At 39.3% G+C, this 16,159-nt stretch overlaps 1 protein-coding gene across 1 annotated transcript in view; it reads right to left on the reverse strand.

Annotated features, from left to right (window-relative positions):
• Nucleotides 1–16,159, reverse strand: part of usp43a (ubiquitin specific peptidase 43a) — a 100,539-nt gene that overhangs the window by 34,813 nt on the left and 49,567 nt on the right. The window contains exons 5-6 of the mRNA XM_069167419.1: nucleotides 12,675–12,810; nucleotides 9,200–9,344 (exon numbers count right to left, since the gene is read on the reverse strand). Coding sequence (XP_069023520.1) covers nucleotides 9,200–9,344; nucleotides 12,675–12,810 — 281 coding nt within the window. The remainder of the gene's footprint in view (nucleotides 1–9,199; nucleotides 9,345–12,674; nucleotides 12,811–16,159) is intronic.

The following is a 16,159-nucleotide window of genomic DNA, read 5'->3' on the forward strand; positions in this document are numbered from 1 at the left end:
GTGAGTGATAGCTGAAGGGGATACAGAAAGCACAACTTCATGTCTCCCAGAAAACATAAACTTTGACATTATCACAGGATTTAATTAAACAATGCTTGTTTGATCCCTCCTGTGCAATTTATCGCTCCCAGCTTCCAACATTGCACGCACGCACACACACACACACACACACAAAAGAAACCTTAACACATGGAGGAAAGCAAGCATGAAAAGATGTAAAGCTTAGATGTAATGCTTCCACAAACGCAAGCTGACAGATTATTAAGGCACACACGAAGAAAAGAAACAAAGAGAAGAGAAGAGAAGAGAAGAGAAGAGAAGAGAAGAGAAGAGAAGAGAAGAGAAGAGAATTTCTTTTAGCAATAGGACAGAAAAAGCCACATTTCTTTTTTGCTGCAGAGGAATTTCAAAATCATTTTTTGTTAAAATTAATATCTGACAAGAATAAAAATGCTGACCGAGTTCAGAAACTTGAAAAAGCTTTGACTAAAGTTTGACCAAGCAGAAAGTAAATCCTATGGAGATGCTTGTACTCATTAGCCGATGGGAGCAACTAGATTTTTATTGGCATACATTTTTTGAATGCTGCTCTCCCCTCTCCTCTCTCTGTCACCTTTAATTGTCATTTTTTTACTGGAAGATTTTAAAGTAAATGCTGTCTTCAGTGTTTCAACTCAATTTAGTTTTAACCCAAACTATTCTCTCAATAACTCTCTCTGACTGCTTAATTCAGCACCTATAACTGAAAGAGCTCACATTTATGGTGTCGCTAATTCTATCCACATCATCCAACTATGAGAATCATTTAAAAATCTTGATGTGTCCTCTGTTGTTTCTGTGGTCCCAGCCCAGGGGACAGGACATCAAAAGGTTGAAATTGATTTGCATTTTTTAGGAAGATCCAATCATCTCTAAAGTGTATGTCATTCAAAACAGCCAATAAAAAAACTGAATGGTCAAAATTGTCATATCGACATTTAAGATGTCAATATCACAACAACTCAAAGCCTATTTTTGATCTGCTCCTGTTTGCCCTGTTAAAGTTACTGCATTACGCATCAATACAACTTCAACAATTCCTGTATCTATTTCATATTAAAAGCCCTGCAGCCTTTCAGTAGACAGAAACCATTACGAAGCTTTTATTGTGAAACATTTGTCATAGAAATCAGACAATCACACTTTAGATGAGTAATCCTGAAAAAACGTAAAAAAACCCCAAACTTGATTGTATTGTTGACTATACTATTAGATTAAAGCGATGACGATGTACATTATTGACTAGTGTGTAGCAAACCTGCCACCTCAGTGATTACACAACCTCATAAAAAGCAAATACAAAACAGTGTGCAGGTACAAGTGTGCTTCAACAAATAGCACTACACCCCTGGTTCTAATGTAAGATTTACCCAAGTTGAAAAAAAGGGATTTTATCTTTGTGGGCAGGGCACCCATGTAGAGTCTAGGTTTGATAAACGCTGAATTGGCCAATGGATGCTGATAAGATTTACTCCTGTGTAGACGTAGCAAAAGTTATATGTTTTAAAGCGAAAATGTGTTCGTGTATGTATAAAAATTTGACACCTATCGCCACAAGGCGATACGAGATGATATTGTATCAGTGCCATAAAAGTATCAAAGTTCAGTGCCCAGCCCTTTACGTGACTTATGACAGGTGACCTGATGACATTACATAATTTGATTCTCTAACCAAAATGGCTGGAACCCACAGCTCTAACAGCAGACGGAGCAAAACCATTGCTCAAGGCATAGCTGTTTTACAATCAACCCACTCTTCGCTAACTTTTTTTTTTATCAGCACCAGTGTTTTATCAAGTAATTTTAAAACCACCAGAAAGTACTATATCGTGCATGCCGAGCACTGTTTCACCCATGGCACTCTAGCTTGTACAGGAAAATATCTCCTGCCAGACTCTCATTCTCACACCCTCTTCCCTACGTCCCTGAGATGGACGCAGGAGACTCACAAGTCTGAAACCAGAATGGAGAGAAAAGGAGAGAGTGTGAGCGTGAGAAGAGGAGTTCGGGCCAAAAGGAAATAGCCGTGCTTTCTAATTAAAAAAAAATAAAAGAAGACAAAGATACAGGGATTGAAAAGAGAAAGAAACAAAAAGAGAAACAACAGCTGCTCTTCAGAATGGAGGTGGAGTGTACGGTAACATTAATTAAACAGCTCAGTCCCACAGAAGACACAAAATCTGGTCTGACCTTGACGCTCCTCTTCTCTCACTGTCCTCCAGTTCTTCCTTTTGTCCTATTCTCCCCTCTCTCCCGGGCGATCTTTCATTGTCACTATCCATTTTTTCTTTCTTTTTCTTTTCCCACAACTCTCCATTATTCAAATCAGCCTTCAGCTTCACAGAACAAGTCAGGTAATGTGAGTAGAAAAAAAAAAATCTGAGTTATATTAGCTACAACAGGAGATTATTTCAGTGTTTCAGGTGTGGCATGAGTGAAGTAGAGATTTCTTTTGCTTGGGAGGACATCACGTGTGTCATGACGTGTGCTTCAATGTAGACACATGCAACTTTTTTCTTTCTTTTTAAAAATAAAATATCTCGGTGAATAATGACTTAATGGTTGTGGACAGTGTGAGAAAAGTATTTGTGTACTGATAGTACAGCAACACTGGTTCAGTGCTTCAGTGCTAAACAGTGAAGTCCCACAGTGTCTCTGTTAATATCTATATATGATGAACGTCTGCCTTCATTAGAAATGTGCTCTTGATGGTCCCATTACTCTATTCACAAAAGCCTTGTTTTAGATACAGCTGTTGCACCAGAACCCTGTGTCTTCCAGCAACGATGTCTCATTCTCAAACATTTAGGTTATTTCATTATTTATGTATAAAAATAAAGTGGGTTATGCAAGAGAGACAAAACAAAACAAAAACTCAAGAGATCATTTTGGCCTCATAAATAACTAGAAATGACACTCAGGACCAGATGAGTGACCCCCTGTCAGTGCAATCCACACAGCTGCCTAAGAATACTCAGGTGAGCTTAGTCCTGGACAAATCGGAGGTCCTGGCAGCAAACAGCCATCTGACCACAAAATGGGCCTGATGACAGCAAAGCACCTGAGCTTTCTGCCAACAGCAAAAAGACAGATTAGGCAGGCAGCACAGGAGGAACTGAACACACCTGACGCTGCCCTATTCTTATACTTTCTTCTTCCACCATATCTCCAGTACAGTTCATCTGCCACCAAATTTATAATACATTGTACAGTTAAGAAGGCACAATATTGCATCAATAACAGCCACAACCCGCTGGTGCTGCATGCTCACACGAAGGGAAAACAACACAAAAAAGCAACAAAACTGCAATCACTCAAATTGCCTGAAGAATTTTTTCCTTTTGTTACATCATGTCTCAAATATTAGTCCAAAGAAATACCATGCTAAAACCAAACGGCTTGTGAATGAGATGTAAGATAAAACGGTAAAAATGCTGTACTGTGAGCAGATGTCAAAGACATATTGTACTATGAAAGATTTGGATTCATTAAACGAAGAGCTGAGAACAAAATGATAGAAATCTGTTATGCAAGATGTGCAAAATAAAAATAGAATATTTCTTAACTTCATCCAGTGTCCTCTGCCTTGCTGACTGGTTCACTTAACGTAATTAAGTTGTGTTGTGGTCACAGTGTATAGTTGGTGAACGTGGGCAGAGGAAGCTTTTAAACAGGCATTTATGCACCGTTTGTGTTGTTCTTAATAAGGCAGCTGAGCTGAGTGCGGCTGTTATTTCCCCGGTGAGTTGAGCGCACGTTCCAGAGGCAGTCGTGGTGATCAGAGCACCGACTGTAGACACATCAAATTTCTTTCTGCCTTCTTTCTCCTCAGGTTATTTTAAATGATGGTGGGCTGGAGGGCTAAGATTTCCCCTGTGAATGTTCCTGGAATATTTTGCTTTTGTGCACTTAGTTTGCTTTAGGCGGTTAAACTGCCTTAATGGAACTGCATGGGACGTGTACTTTGCAGGGTTTAATTTGCATGTGATGTTTTTGTCTTAGTGTGAGTCCTACTATGTACGTGTTCATTAGCACATACGGAAAATTATATGCTAATTTTTGCTACATGACAACTTATCCACACACAAGAAGAAGCCTCCTCTTATAGTTCATTTCTTATGCTGTTCACAAACTGTCACTGAGCCAACAAAAATCTGTTTAAAACAAATTTTCACACAGGATTTTATATTCCAATGCTCGCTGGAGTTACATTTTCTGCTACAATGTACCCAATGATCACCATATTTTGCAGTAGGACAGCAGTGTTTTTGTAATGTAGAAGCTCAAAAAAATACTTCTAGACTTCCAGTAATTAAAATTAGAGAGTAAATTAGGGAAAAACTACAAGTGTAATTATGTACCAATTGCGTTTTTTAAGCTGAATTTATTCATTTAATGACTTTTTGATTTAATTTCCTTGTCACAAAGCACTCTGTTATCTAATATGGGCAAAAGTAGCCAAAACATGTAGTACAGTAATTCCTTCACTTTTTATCAAATAGATTATCCTGCTACTGTCCTGATGAGAATCACTTGAGTACAAATAATCAGCATTGATATTGCCTGACTGTAAAAACAGATGAATATGAGGGGAGTGATTGTGTGTGTGTTCATTCACAGAGACGTAAAAACGTCCCTAGTGGCAGATTGAAGGATGTGACAGTGAAGCTAAACACCTCAGCGTACTGTTAAAATCCCTGACTCTCCACCTGTACACAGCCCTGTGTGGGTCGATGTGACACGGTGGTTTACCTTCGATTCCCCCCTTCTTGTGACAGGACCTGAACACTCAAAAACCTGCTGTTTGTGGAGCCACACTGTACAGTAAGTGTGTTAATGAGAAGAAAAGATTGAAAGAGAGACCTTGAGATATGTTATGGTTATTGCATATATCTCCGAGTTTAGATGCTGTGTTTGTGAATGAATATCTGACCCCTTTTCTAACACCTTCGCCAGGGAATTGTTTCTCTTTCAACATACAGTATAATCAGCATCCACTCTTTCTCTCTCTTTCAGCCTTCCCCAGTTCACCTCTCTCTTCCCAATCAACTCCAACAATTCACTTTGCTCAAATCTTCATTGGGCTCTCCATTTCCCATGAGACCCGGCCTTTACTTTTTAATTTCAAGGGGAACATCACACAAAGTTAGCAGTCAAAAGCTTCCCTGAGCTTCCATTCAGCACGAGTCATTTTTTTGTGCAGCTTTATCGCTCTATTTATGTGCAAAGTGCTTGGATTGTTGAGGGTGAAAAAGGATGCTGTTGCGGCACTTTGGACTTAATTTATTTTTCTGTGTTTTCCAACAAGAAACCTACTGCTGCCATTTCCTCTAAATGCAGAAACCCCATTACTGTACCTGGGAGCAGTGTTAGTTTAATATCCCCCAAAACAGTTACTGATAAAGTTGAAGAAATCCAGCTCCCTCACACTAAAATACACAGCCTGTTATGACAACAGAGGACTTACCCACATATAATAAACTCTCTTCAGCATTGCTGCATAGAAAACATGATTACTTTATTTCATGTTGTGATTTACATTTTCCATTATTTTTGTCCTGCTATTAAATAAAGGACTATTCATTATTAATTTGTCCATATCAATGATACAAGACAAATATATATATATATATATATATATATATATATATATATTTTTTTTTTTTACTGCAGAGATGAAATACTACAACATGTTACGTTTTTTTCAGATACATTTACAGATAAACTTCTCTATCTACTCTGGAGGTTTTATCTAGCCAGAAAATAAGATCAGCTGGTACCCCACTGTGCTGTTTCACATGTACTACACACTGCTTTTTGTAAGATGTTTGAGGACAAACAGGTTAGAAACCACTGAATTAATCTTAAACAATGTGTTGTATTTTAATAACTTGTTACCCCCAAATCTGAAAAGTAATTAAACTGTAAAACAGACGTAGTGGAATACAAAGCAAAGTATTTTCCTCTGAGAAGTAGTGGAGAAGAAGAAGTAGGCTGAAATGGAAATACTCAAGTAAAGTACAAGTTTTCTTTTCAGCACTGCCTAAATTAGAACTTTGTTTTAAAACAGCAGGGGATGTATTGGTGTGAACATGTTCTTACAAGGAGTCGGAGAAAGATGAATAATCCAGGAGGAGTTTGAGTGAATGCATCTGTGAGTTTGACACTTTATCCGACTCCCCCCCCCCCCCCCCCCCCCCCCACACACACACACACACACGCACATGAATGGGGCCAGTGTCGTTTAACGTCACTGAAGATAGAAAGCCTTGAGAAGAGGGACTGTATTTTACTGACAAAATGAGGTAACTATGACCTTACACGTTTCGGTCACTATTTAAATGTGCTTCAAAGTTGGACTTTTGATAAACCACAACTCACAGTTGAGTTTAATCGCCTGTGATTACAGGTCTATATACACTGGAACCTTGGCTGGAAACAATCAAACCAAAACACCAACACCCACATGTTTTTCTTTCCCAATATGCACAACTGTCCTCTTCACTGAGAAGAAATTATGCAGAAAACCCTTCCACACATCATCTTTTATATCCATGATACCATGCTCAGGTCTCAGCAGTAATGAGTGTGTAAATCCACGCTCTACACACCAAGACATCACATAAATCCCCCTGAATTAAGTTATGATATCCTGGAATCTGGTCTGCTGCGATCTTATGAATTATTCTGAGGCATAACCATTCATCATTTTCATCAGATGCTCACAAGAATAGAAATAACATTTGTCAGGGAACACTTAAGTGTGAGTTGTAACAAGTGCATCTCCGGCATGTGTGTGTGTGTGTGTGTGTGTGTGTGTGTGTGTGTGTGTGTTCTGTGCAAGGCTTACCCTTGAGGGCCATGTATTTATGAGTCTGCAGCGTAATTCTGATAGATTCATTATGTATTTGATTGACTATACAGTGGCTCTGTGCATATGTGTGTGTGTGTGTGTGTGTGTGTGTGTGTGTGTGTGTGTGTGTGTGTGCACTTGTAGTGCTCGTCATCGTGGGAACATAAATCTATTTCCACAGTCACACTGCAGGGACTCGCCTCACTTTTGAGGAAAAAAAGCAAGATCCCATGAAGTTATCATTGAATTTTTGGGTGAATACTTGGTTTATGGTTAGGGTAAGTCTCCAGGATATTACTGCAGGTCAATGTAATGTCCTCTGAAGTGATGAAAACATGCGTGTGAGATGTGGCTCACATGTGAGTGAAAGCATACTGTAAGTCTGCTCCCTCTGCCGGTACTGTGACCTTGTTCTCGCTATGTGGAGTGACAATAGAAATGCCTCCTGGTGAGAAAGTGAAGAGTCTTCATTTTTAATGGGCACTTTTAACATACATTATTGATGTCATTCTTCTTCAGATGTAACAAAATCCCCCTTAAAGGCCTCATTGAGCAGTAGATCGGTAGACAAAAGCTAACCACAAATGGCCTCACTGGCAACCCACAGAGATTGCTATCAATATCCTTACAATAGCGGTGGTAATATGACTCATTTAAGCCACTTTCAGACATTGTCACCAATCTGTTAAAGTAATGGCTGCTTGGCTTTCAAATATACGGTAGGTCTCTATGTAGTGAAAGTGCAGTCAAAGAGATCCAGCCATGTTTCCCTCATCAGTGAGGTTAAAGCACTGGAAGAGGACAAAAAGAAAGTAATCGTATTGAGAGAAAAAAGTATGAACATCGGCTGCCTCAGTGATAAAAAATAAAACGTATTTTGCGGGGTGAAAGAGTCTGTGGCTCACCTGGATGTTGTCAACCCCAACTGAAGTTGTCAACGCACCTGTAACCTTTCTGACAAATATTGTCTGAGATGTCATAATTCATTTGTTATTTACTCACGGAATTCTACTTGTTTTACACAGTCCGATTAAGCTAAAAACTCCAATTTAAAAGCTGAAACCTCTTTTAGGCTACACGTTTAGGCTGCTTTGGCTAAAAATGTCAAGTATGCTCACCTTCTGTAGTGACAGGAAGATTTTGCATTAAATTAAAATCAGCTTATTCATATTATTTTCTTTCTTTTCACATTTAAAGGAATAGTATATCACTTTTATATTAAATTAATTTGATGAACTCATAAGAAAGACAAACTCACAGTGACAGAGTGTGTTTATCCTGACTTTTAGAACCCAGCATGCCTCAAACTCCACATTAATTGATCCTACACGTCTCGCAATGCAACGAATCATAACATTTTGTTAGAGAGCACCTGCTTGGGATACAGTTATGTAATTCTAACTCCAAACCACCAGTCTGTAACTGAAGTTGTGCAGCAGACACTAGTTTTCCTCTCATAGTGCACGTCAATATTCAGACATTTAAGTCACCACATTGGCATAGTGTAAGTTAAAGTCAGACTTGACCCATCAGGTACAGTTACTTTAGGGTAATGTTTTATACAAAGGCCACCCGCAAGGAAAGCATTTTTAACACAATGCCAACTTGTTTGGCACAAAATGAACACTTTACTTTACAAAGCAGAAAATGTCCCTTATCCTCATGTCAATACTGCACTCAGCAGTGTCGAGCAAGGATGAAAAGGGTTTTATAGGGCTGGTGATGATGCAAGACTGACTCAACTGCATACCTGTCTCTCTGTTTTATGAGTGTAAGTTGACAGAGTGCTTCTGTCTTGTACTACCTCATAGATAAAATGAGAGAGAATGGAAGTGCAAGAACCTGAGAACTGACTTATAGTGTTAACTTCAGAGACAAGACAGACATTTTTCTTATTTGCCAAAATCTGACGATTTCTAAGCGTTCCAGGTACATTAATTCAGTTTTTGGAAGTTCATCTAGGTTCGTGACTCAAAACACTCTTCATTTTGAAGTGACCTCTTAAATTAAATGTCATATCCATTCAGATATGACATTTAATTTAATTTGTTTGGGTGCACACAGAAACAGAAGGAATACAAAACCCACTGCTGATAGCGGCCCTCCCCTCACCCACAGTGGTTAATTAAATTTAAGGGCTCAATGAAAGTGAAAAACAGATACAAGTGTAAATGTGAATCACTGAGGATAGAAGTTAATCAAGAGGACAGAGGGAGGCTGAAAAGAGAAAATTGGAAATAAGGGAGTGGGAAAAATTGCCAAATGTGCGTGGGAAGTTTTAAATGGACATCCTGTTGTCATGGTTACCTGAGTGCGATGCAGAGCCCCCACGACTGGAGAGGGGAGGAGCTTGGAAGGCGTAGACGACATCACTATCAGCAATTTTAGTCAGGTCGTCGTCATCTGAGAAAGAGCGCTGGAAACCTGTCGAGTACAACTCTGATAGGATGACCTGCAGAGAGAGACACACATTGTGAACATTTTTGTCTACAAATGTGCCTCACGCAATCCTCGCAAAGCCGATTTTCTATTTCCTGCAAACCCACAGGAGGCAACAAACAGTTTAATTGAACTGAGCAAACACTGAGCACCAAGACTGGCCCTCTGGAATAACTTAATGTGAATAGATGTGACCGACAGAAATAAACCAAAAATACAATTTTCAGGCAAATTCAGGAAGGAAATAAATATAGTGGATATATCATATAAAGCACTATGGAAACCCCCCCCCCCAAAAAAAATAAAAAAAATTAAAGAGCCCAAAATTACAACCACAACTTTGCAACTGAAACAGCGACAGACAACAATTACAACAGACAACAGCGACAGACAACAATTCAAGACATAAACATCTGCAAACAGAATGATACTAAAAGCAAGTATCTTTTTAGAATGTGTAAATGTTGTTTCCGTCAGATGTGTATTTCTTAGTTTTGTGTTTAAAGTTACAATCTCAAAGATCTGTTTTGTTGTTTTTGGGAGCACCGACGGCCATATGCAGTAATTGCAACTGTTATTCAGACTGACAGCCAAATCCGATTTTTGTCATATCCAGATATGTGGATGGATTTTTGAAAGTCTAAAACAGCAAAAAACACACAAAATGTGATTTGCAATCAGATTTCTACAGATGCGTCTCAGTTCGGACACTCTGCTGGCTCATATTGGACTACTAGCGTCACTCACAATGCGACATACGGTGACAACATCATTTTCAGTGCGACAGAGTGAGCAGAATCTATGCTACTGCTGGCACAGCTCTATCAGAAAATTGTAATTTTGGCGCTGTGGAGGACAACGACAACAACAATCCACGGACAGATGTTGAAACAGCGATGGAAAGTGATAGAAAATGCATCATAAACTGCGCTGCTTTGGTTTTTCTCAGGAATGTCACCACAGACACCGAGCTCATTCAGTTTGTAATACTGCAAATGCAAGGGCTTTCATCAGCGGCCCACAGGCTCAATCACCACTGTTACCTCATTCAGCGATAGACAATAACTTAATAGACATTTGTTTAAATAAAATTGAGAATATTACTTTGGTAACTTTTCAGTTGTACAAGAGAAAGAACCAAGGATGAGGGCTAAATTTCAATTCGGCAAATGCAACTTTTCCACCGCTGTTAAAGACCAGTGCAAATCTGATTTCCATAGCTTTTCTTAATGAGAACGCAGTAGATGAGATTGGCACGGCTGGTGTTGAATAACAATCTAATTTAACACTTAATAATGTTAACCAACAAATTTCATTACCATTAGTGAAACACGTGAAATTTATGGCAACTTTAGGAACATTTGAAAAAAAAAGGACACTTTTCTTAGCTCTGCATATCTCTCTGTGTGTTCCTCTTTCCCACGTCTCTCTGACAAATACAAAGTACAGTGTTGATACTCATGATGTATGACCAATTTGATGAGTGTGGGTGGGACACTGAGCCAGACTACAAGCTGTAACTGAGAAAGAGCCAAAAGAGAGCATGAGAGTCCAATTATACAAAATATTCAATAATCAGCCAGGCCAGTATTCGGTTAACATACACATGTGCTTTTATCATACTCAATTAAAAAATATAGGGTGTACAAAGAAAGGGTCAAAGATAAAATGCACCAAACAAGCTGTTTGTTTCACAGCTTTCTGATGTGATGAATGACTATTACTATTACTATATGTGTGTGTGTACAGTATACTGTAGGTTTGTGTGTCTGAACACTCCCTGTTGGCTCCCCTCAGAACAGAAACCCATTTGTCTTTTTATTTTATTTTGTCAACCTGTAAAGCAGTGGGACCATCACAATGGTTAAAAAAAATGTTCACCTCACTATCATCTGTCATCGTTCATCATGTGTGATGTTTGCATTCATGTTTTGGTGTAGCCAGTTTGATCATTAAGTGCTGATTCTGCGTCCCCATGACTTCAAGTGTTCACTTGTCTTTTACTAAAATGTCCACTTGAAAAAAACTTACATCGTGGATAAGAGACACTTGGAGAATCTCAAAACACTGAAAGTCTACATATCCTTATTACCACACCGGAGAGATATTTGAAAAACTGATATTTTTACTTCCGTAAAATCTAAACTGTATACAAGAGAGTAAATAAAATCCTTAGCATCCTGGATGTTCTCTTTAGTGAATGTGCCACACTTGGCAACCTTCAGAAATGACAAAAACAGATACACTCCTGAGTAAAGGCACCTGCAGGGTGGAAGGAGTTAAGGAAAATATAGCAAATAGATCTAAAAAGATGATAAAGACCATCACTCATCTTAACCCCCCCTCCAAAGGAACATTATTACAGCCTGATACTGTTGACTAAAAAACTGAGCTATAAGTTGGGTACGTTTTTTTTTTTTCTCTTCTCTTTATTTCTGTATTGCGTATCAGTATAATTCTTGTTCTACAACATTCTCCCATAGGTGCCAAGTTACTATACAGGAAAGTGTATTTCAGAAAACATTTGATGCTGCATTAAGTTGTGGAACAAAATGCATCTTGACATTCAGGAATACTTGGATATACCAGATAGTGGAACAACGAACCTAAGAACCATGGAGAAAGTATTTTTCATTTCATGGTACATTTGATTGGTTAATGCTCTCTTGTTGCTATGGACCCAGGACCCAGGTGTGAGTGCCCGTGTGTGTCTGTGTGCCTATGAGGGTAAACAAAAATTACGTCACTGCTTTTTGGTTACAACTCATCATTTGTCGAACCTCAAAAATACTATATGGACCAAAGCGAAACTCATTGATTCAGTGGTAGGACCTGCAGGAGCAGCACCGCAGCTGACACGCAGCCAGTGTGGAAACATGCGCGCAACCAAGCCACAGCTGAGCAGTGCATGAAAGTTGGGACACACGCCACGCAGGTAGTGTGTCCCAGGCCTGATGATGTCATGAGATATCAGTATTGATGGTAAAAATGATATTTAGAAAATATTTTGTTTTCTTTATTAATGGCTTGCCCAAAAAAATGCTCTTCAAAATAGCAGGGTTATAGATGTCTGGGTTCCCACCAACACTTACCAAGTCAAAAACACTCAAACTAAATTATGTAAAACACTACATTATGTAATTCCCAAGCATAACTCCACAGTTTTATCCAGATCTGATGTCTAATCAACTGAAACAACAGTAACTTTGGATGTACTTTAAATAACGCAATCTGTATGTTTGAGCTTGGACTACCTACATGTTTCAGTGGTATTATTTGTCAGTCATCAAGAAGCAAAACAAACACAAAAAGGTAACTTTAATATGCGTCTTTGTCTGTGTACCTGGTTTGGGGAGATGTTGCCCTCTGCTGCGACCATCGCTCTCAGGCAGGACAGGGAACCAAACAGAGGTACAGCCAGCCCCACCCGCAGATACCTCTGACCCTTCGTGCTGAACACCAGCGTCACACACATTGGTCTGTGGGGCAAACAGAAGGAGGAAGAGGGGAGGGAGTGAGTGAGTGAGTGAGTGAGTGAGTGAGTGAGTGAGTGAGTGAGTGTGTTTATGTGTGTCAGATACAGAAGGGTAGGAAGAAGGAGAAGACAGATGACATGCAAGAACAAAGTGTTAACTTTTTTTGCAATTTTGATTTTGCATGTTCACACTACTTTATATTCTAAATCAGCTTTGGCATGTTGAGTTATTTATATATTTGTATGCAGACACACACAGAAATATTAAGTATTACACACAAACTGCCTAGCAACACACATACATATCAACCAAAATCCAAAAGAGATTTACGCAAATGTATGGAAATCAGGGATGCCAGGGGCAACAAAAATCATTTTTGTTTAAGAGATGTGTTTGAGCTTTGCTAAGTCTTGATGTGCTTTAGCTGCTCAACAGAAAAACAAAATATGCAATAAAATGGGACTTTGAAATGCACTGTTGAACTGTTTAATGTCTAATAAGTTCAGGGAAAGGCTTCCCACTGATGAGACTATTGTACAAAATTTCATATAATGAGCATAAACCTTCCAATGTTTTGCATCAGATTTAATATCTCAAGTGATAAAACTATTTTCAGATGTTGACTTTTCTCCCTTGTGTTTCTTTAGATTAGTGCGTGACTGGACACGTGGAGAAAAAGCAGCTGGTGAATCCTGGGACATGTATATTTCACAGCAATCTGAACACCTCTTGTGGAAGATACCGGGACGAAAAAGTTGGGTGAGACAAAATTAGAAATCATAGGGCAATAGCAGGAAGATATAACAAATAGATAATTTGACGTGAGGTCAGTTTGATCAGAAGATGAGAGAACAGAAAAGATAAGTGGTAGGTGGGAAAAAAAAAAAAAAAACCTGGGAGTATCGTGGAAAACACGAGACGCATTTTAATGTCTGGTGTGAACCGTCCACGATGCGAGGAGACAAAGTAAGGTCAAGTCTTCTCATTTGGTATGAAGACGGTGTAATCACTGACACTTCCAATTCTTGTTTCCTATCATGCATTATTCAAGTGAGTAATGTGTTACCAGTGTGGAGGTTGACAGGGCAGACGGCGGAGAAGCTGAACAGTTGTTTTGTTTACATTATCCCAAGATGAGACACGAATATGCGAAATTAAACGGGATGCCAAATGTGGGATGACACTCGAGTGGAACAGGAAATAGAGATGTCCTCCGACAAAGCAGACTTTTTGCAGCCTCCTAATGGAGATCGCTTTTGGTTTAGAGCCTGACTGTCTCTATTAGCAACCTCCCACATGAACCTCCACAAGTGCACAGAACTTTTCAACTCCAAAACATCAAAATGCTATTTAAAAACCAAACTAATTAGCTATGACAACAATAGAAACGTGTCTGCGTGTTTATGAATTCCTGAGCACTCTGTTTTCTACAGGAAACCATTTGATGAGAAGCATACCGTGAGAATGAACCACTATGTAATTGAAATACTTGCTTGAAATAGGTAATTCCTCCAAGCAAACATGTATGGTGTTTAAAAATGACTGTCAGTGCGTGGTAATATCGGCTGTTAGTTCAGATGGTGGTTGACTCGAGGCATCTAAACATCATCATAGTTTAATACTAAACATACACCCAAGTGGCAACCAACAGTGATGTCACCCATTGGTTTGTGAACTGCCATCTTGAAGCCTTGAGTTCGACATTTTTGCTGTCATTGTCTAGGTGTTTTGGGCAAGAAGTGACCATATTTGGATGAACCGGGCGGAATCTAGCGTTGGAACTGACTTAAACAAATGACACTACGCCCACCCACCTATAGCAAAACCCTGGCTGCACAACAAGCCAGTCAATCAAACAGGCATCAAATCCATGATGATAATGTCTACAAATGCTCATTGAAATGCACTCGGTCTAGTAATAGAAGTTAAGATGGATCTTATATTACACTCCGTCACACTGTTGCTATTGTTTAAGTGCATACAACTTTACTAAATATTTGATTAAGGAGGGTAAGGTAACATGACCTCACCAGACCTCTGACAAGAATTTAACATCCTGTGCTACATGATTATGCAAACAGACCTTTGTAAAAATTGTTTGAAAATCAAATATTTGTCTTATGTAATTTAACTCTTAAATGTCCACAAAGGGAGAATCAAAGTACAGGCTGCATACAAGTTTGGGCAGTCTGTTTGACCTATTGTACTTTTATGTCTAAAGCTCCCACCCTTGCAAAGTCACACAAAGGTCTAGTGAAGCCAAAATCATGTCACTGAATAAATGTTCAGAAAATGTAATATTTCAAAATAAGTTTTGTAGGAATGATGCTAAGACTGGGCAAGGTTAGATGGTCAGCAGAAAACACTAGGAGATACTGCCATCCTCCTTTTCTCTCTCTGCCATACCAGCATTATCTGCAGCACGCAGGCCTTGATGCCATGCTGGCAGCCAAACCCTGCTCTCTCTCTGGGGCCCTCACACTTATCAGGCATTCAGCTGGGATACTGCTGCAGCAGGACGGTGCATTGAGGCCACTGTCTGTGTGTGTGTGTGTGTGTGTGTGTGTGTGTGTGTGTGTGTGTGTGCGTGTGCGTGTGCGTGTGCGTCAGGTCAGTGTGGGGCCAGCAGTGAGTCCACACTGACTGAACCTGAATGAATTTCCCTCTGTGCTGAGCTCTGGCAACCACAGGAACAGACCACAGACTGTCAGAGAATTCAACCTGCAAAACAGAGTTTGGCGTTTGCTCGGTGGGAGCCATGCAGAGGAGGTAGAGAGGATGCAGAGCAACAGTGTCTGCATGTTTGAAGATAGGAAGATTTATTGAGCCCTGAATGTAAACAAATTGACAAACTGAATGTGGTTGCAACGGATGTTGTTGTTTTTATTTATATATTTTTTTGTCTTTTTAAATGACTGTTGCATGACTGGAAATATGGGCAGAGAAAAAGGGGATAATATGGGACAACATCTACAATTTGAAGTCTCACAGTGTGCCTTTGAAACCAAGATAGTCCACATTCAACTAATTTTGAAAACCAAAGAGGTTGGAGGTGGATGGAGCTTTGATGGCAATCACTTAAGGTCACATGCCTCCATCCACTAATAAGAAGGATAAAGGTGAAATTTGACCTGCCAGAAAAAAAAGACAAAACAGGCTAATCTGACTTACCAGATGACTGTTGACATAAACCTGCCATTGGCCAACAATTTTACCCAACATTCTCCTCCACTTCCACTTTTTGGCTGTTACTGTTTTCAAAATCCCTATTACATTGGGAAACAACAACAAGAACCTTCAAGAAGCAACCTTCACACTAAAAATGTTCAAGTTTTGATTAAGATTTAGATCA

Source organism: Embiotoca jacksoni, unplaced genomic scaffold, assembly GCF_022577435.1.
Source record: "Embiotoca jacksoni isolate LCO1_2020_lvr unplaced genomic scaffold, fEmbJac1.0.p SCAF_4, whole genome shotgun sequence".
NCBI lineage: Eukaryota > Metazoa > Chordata > Actinopteri > Embiotocidae > Embiotoca > Embiotoca jacksoni.